The following is a 4,960-nucleotide window of genomic DNA, read 5'->3' as shown; positions in this document are numbered from 1 at the left end:
TGGTACAATAATATTGTACCTGATTGATATAAACATATCTTTTCTGAGAACCTGTCTTGTCGTTTAAAATGCTTAAGAAAAGAATGCATCATATTCATCTCTATTACTGTATTTCCGGTGCATTTTGTTTTTTATTTCAACTTTGTTTATAGAGGATAACTCTTCCAGCCAAATGCCAGTTGGTGTGAGGGGTTAAGATAGAATGGAGAACTAGTGCTGTACAACTACACAAGTGCAAAGAGTGTACATGTTACAGGATACAGTAGCATGTTATAACTGTTCACATTCTTAAAATGCAGGCATGTTATGACTATCGTCATGATGTTTTACATTCCATTTTCTGATGTTGGTGTTTTGAAATCTTCACTCAACATTAAACTAAAAATAAACCATGTTGTCTAAATATTTGTTTGATGATTTTTTAAATAATTAATATAGGCATGCGCATACATCTTACCAATTTCTTTGAGGAAGGAGGATACTTCTATCTGATTGTTCCGCTTGGCTGCCTCATATGGGGTCTTCCCTTTGTAAGAGCAAGCATGGATATCCGCTCCATTTTTAACAAGCCATTTCACGGTCTCTGAATGTAATAACAGATATAAAATAAAAAAATTGTCTGTCGGTTTGTCTGCCTTTTCATTGGACAGGATGCTTTCCGACCACCTCCCACCACCACCCCACCCCCTTTCATGGAAATGGCATCCATTACTCTGGCAAGATAGAAACTCGAATACGAGTTTGGCTCTTTGGAATATAAATCTACCTCCTGTAATGCATTGCCCTCTACCTCTGTATAAGTTCTTTCATAAGCTTAATCCGAGCTTTGGAAAACAGAATATCGTCTTCGGATTCCCATACTATTTAATGTTAGCGGCGGCCCGACTGTGGGGTAGGTCTAATCCCCTGGCCAGTTCTTGAATTTCGCCTCCAGGAGAGGTCATAATCTTAATTTTACATCAGGTAAATACCGTCGTATAATTTCAATTTTATGGAGCAACCGAAGTATTTGTAGTCCTAAGAATTAATATTAAAATATTCCACCATAATGTTTCGTTTACCAGTCTTAGCTCTTCGCGTAAAACATACACTAAATGCGTATGCAAGTTATTAGTACGGCCTAATAAAGATAAAAGTTGGATGAGCACAATTTTTTTAACTTTTGCTAATCCTCGGCATCCTTGTTCAACCTTTGTTATTTTTTTGTTGAAAGATTACAAATAAAACTATAAAAACGGAAAGTCGCTAAACCAAATGTGTACGCATCACCAATTTAAAGCATTGAACCACCTATTGTATATGTATTAATAATAATAATAATAATAATAATAATAATAATAATAATAATAATAATAATAATAATAATAATAATAATAATAATAATAATAATAATAATAATAATAATAATAATAACAATAAAAAGCCCCAGATTTCAAATTGCAGACTGTACATTTCTGTCAAGTTTAACTTACGGATATGTCCGTTACTAGCGGCGACATGCATAGCGGTGAATCCCGTATTATCTTTGGTATGGATGTTGCCTCCGCATTCTGTTAAGTATTGCAGCACCTCTAAGTGACCGTTGGCAGCGGCCTTGTGAATAGCCGTCATTCCATACTTATCTGTCGTATTTGCATGCTGCGACAACGATAAAAGTATTATTTGAAAATTACGACAAAAGGTTGTAAGCGAACATAACAAAAATTTTAGATTTTCCTTAATCAAAAATTGATTAAAAACTGGGCCAGATTAGCATATGGGCTTTGAGGCGCCAGCCCCAGGCCCATAGGCCCCAACGGGAAAATAGGTCCCCGAACAAAAGGAAAAGTTACAGAAGATCTGGTTTTATGTTATAGCCACACAGTATTTAGGCCCACTTGCAATTACAGGCCCAGGCCTCACAGCCCTTTAATCCGGCCTTGGTTATAAAGTATAAAACGTCTGTACTCAAATATAGGAAAAAAAAACCTACTAAAGACTGAAATAAAACAAAATAATAATATAATAATCTGTCTCTTATACACATCTAGATGTGTATAAGAGACAGATATATATATTTCTGGGACACGATTTTGTTTTTCTCAAAGATGATAAAAATACTCGAAGTCAGACACTGCACCTGTCTCTTATACACATCTAGATGTGTATAAGAGACAGCTACTGGACCTAGGATATTAATGATGATAAAAATAATAACAAAATAATAATATAATAATAATAATAATAATATAATACTAATACTAATAATAATAATAATAATAATAATAATAATAATAATAATAATAATAATAATAATAATAATAATAATAATAACAGGAGCACTCAGTAGAGAGCATAGAGCACAAATATGTTCCTACTTTCCAACCACCAACAACAATCTACTTTTAAAAGACTACACTAACAAGGTTTCATTTAGATAAGTTGATTAGTTTTTTAGACATCTGATGCTTTGAATGGTCCATATATCTATCGACACCAAAATATAATCACTTCATTTATCAAACGCCTTTTATTGTAACAGTTGTACACCTGCCAATTCCTTACATGTTCTGATAAACTGGCACGTTTTTACTCTTATAGCTTACAAACAAATACATGTAATGTATTGGTGTTTAAATAAAAACATTATGGAAATAGAAATATGGGGATTTGGTTTTTAGCGTCACATGTTAAAATGTAAGGATACATTAAAAATATTCCAAATAAGTTCCGAAAAAAGTAAAGTTAGTACATAAAAAACGTTGTACATCTTTACTGTAATTGCACTAATTTAAATATTCATCATATACCGGTAGCTTGTTTTTGCTTACAGTTATACAGTAAACTCATTCTTTAAATGGTCCTCATATCCACACCATACTTCGGATCGTGACCAAAATTTGAAAATTTCTTAATTAAAACATGACAATCTATTCTGCCAATTCTCATTTATATCCATTGATCCATTTTCGAGATATTTAGGGCTGGACCTTTTTGACCCTCAAACGCACATCCGAATTTGGATCGTCACCAGCATTTTATAATTCCTTCCTTGTAAATTGGTTAAACTTCCACGAAAGTTTCATTCAGATTAGTTGATTAGTTTTTGAAATATCTGGTATGGGACGTTTTTTTTTAATGGTCCTCATATGCATACCCTACTCCGGATGGTCACTAAAATTTAATAACCTCATCGTTGGGTTATGCCTAACAATCCCTGTAACTGGCATTTAGATCGGTGCAGCTATTTTTGAGATATTTTGAACACAAAAAAAAAACGCTGAACCTTAAAAATTTAAATAACCCTCAAGTTCACCCCCGAATTTGGATCGTGACCGACACTTGATAATTTCTTACTTGTAACTTGGTTGAACTTTCACGAAAGTTTCATTCATATCAGTTGATTCGTTTTTGAGATACTGTATCTTGTCTAGGACAAATTCCTTTAAATGGTCCTCACTTCCACACCCTATTCCGGAACGTCACCAAAATTTAATCATTTCTTCATTGGGTTATACCTAACATTCCCTTTTATTTTCAGTTACGTCTGTGCAGCCTTTTTGAGATATTTTGAACACAAAACAAAACTGAAACAGCAAAGCGGTACACACACACACAAACTTACACGAACGGAAATATATATCTCCTGGCGGAGATAATAATATACAATACTGATTAGTAATACTGTAATAATATCGGAATACCAACAAAATAGTACAAATATACTGCTAATAATAATGATAATTAAAACAATCATGCACACGAATTGTAGCTTTTACAATAGTGAAATAGTAATAGTAAATAAAATAAAGGCCTGTCATATTAAATAATTAGGTTTGTTGTTGCTTCAATGAAACTACATGCCACGGAATAGCTAGATTTATTCCTGGGATATGTCTGGTTAATAAATTAAATCAATTACTATTAGTATGCGATTGTCGATAAGCTATTTTAAAAATTGCAAAATATATCACGTTGTTTTTGAGACTAGATACAAAAGCACATAACCTTGAATATACATTAACACTGATGTACCGTAAAAGCAGTATTCACAAATTCAATTAAATCATACATAATTAGTTATGTATGTAGCGCGCTCCCTCCTTATATGGGTAATATTTTTGTGACGTAAAACGCACCCTGATTTACATATTTACTTCATAAGCGCAAATGAAGCCTCATCGTACATTACTTCCTCGTTTACATAAGCAGCGTACTCACTGGTAATTATTCTCTTACATACGGCACCGTAGTCTATAACAACAAACAGTAATTAATATTTGAATGGTTAAATAACATATGCAGGCTTATGTATTTGTCTTATTAGTGGCAGATTAATGATTTTTTGCCGGGTTAGGGGTGGGGAGCTTTTTTGGCCACCCCTAGATCGGCCACTGTTTTTTTTTTCTTTTTTTTTTTTTCTGGTTCCAACACTTACTTGTCCTCCTTCAACTGCATCTTTTACACTCTGGATAATTCCTATAAATGCTAATTAACAACAAACAATAGAAATTGAATTATTCATTTTTATCACTATGATAATACGTCATTTAAAAATACTAAAAATAAAAATGATTGCGATATAAAACAAAACAACGGACAGGCCTACATCTATTAATTCGCACTACAGAAGATGTGGTTTTTGTGATAGGGCTAAACGTATGTTGTATTACAATAGGCCAATTCGTGGTTTGAACTGCGCATGTGCGTATCCAGTGGTAACCAAGGCCAGGTCAATCAACATAAACCTAGGTTTATCAATTTAAAATACCTCCTTGGTTGTATACATGTTTGTTTAAGTCGATTGGTCTTCTTACGAGCATGCGCGGTTCAAACTACACATTGGCTTAATGAGCCTGCGATTATTACTATATCAGTTAATATTAAATTCAATTAATTTCCATTTTTCAATATTGTACTATTAGGCTTAAGTTTAGGTTACGTCAGTAAGGGCAGCGGTGTGGGGACCCCCCCCCCCCCC

General features: G+C 33.5%; 1 protein-coding gene across 2 annotated transcripts in view; it reads right to left on the bottom strand.

The window, feature by feature from the left end:
- The window catches only part of LOC117116245 (26S proteasome non-ATPase regulatory subunit 10-like), a 9,713-nt gene that overhangs the window by 3,937 nt on the left and 816 nt on the right, over nt 1-4,960 (bottom strand). For both annotated transcript variants that reach the window (XM_033260236.1, XM_033260237.1), the window contains exons 3-5: nt 4,418-4,467; nt 1,473-1,638; nt 458-583 (exon numbers count right to left, since the gene is read on the bottom strand). In XM_033260236.1, coding sequence (XP_033116127.1) covers nt 458-583; nt 1,473-1,638; nt 4,418-4,467 — 342 coding nt within the window. The remainder of the gene's footprint in view (nt 1-457; nt 584-1,472; nt 1,639-4,417; nt 4,468-4,960) is intronic.

Source organism: Anneissia japonica, unplaced genomic scaffold, assembly GCF_011630105.1.
Source record: "Anneissia japonica isolate Jap-2015-1 unplaced genomic scaffold, ASM1163010v1 scaffold288028_len459517_cov177, whole genome shotgun sequence".
Classification (NCBI taxonomy): Eukaryota; Metazoa; Echinodermata; class Crinoidea; order Comatulida; family Comatulidae; genus Anneissia; species Anneissia japonica.
This window is presented reverse-complemented; position numbering and strand designations above follow the sequence as displayed.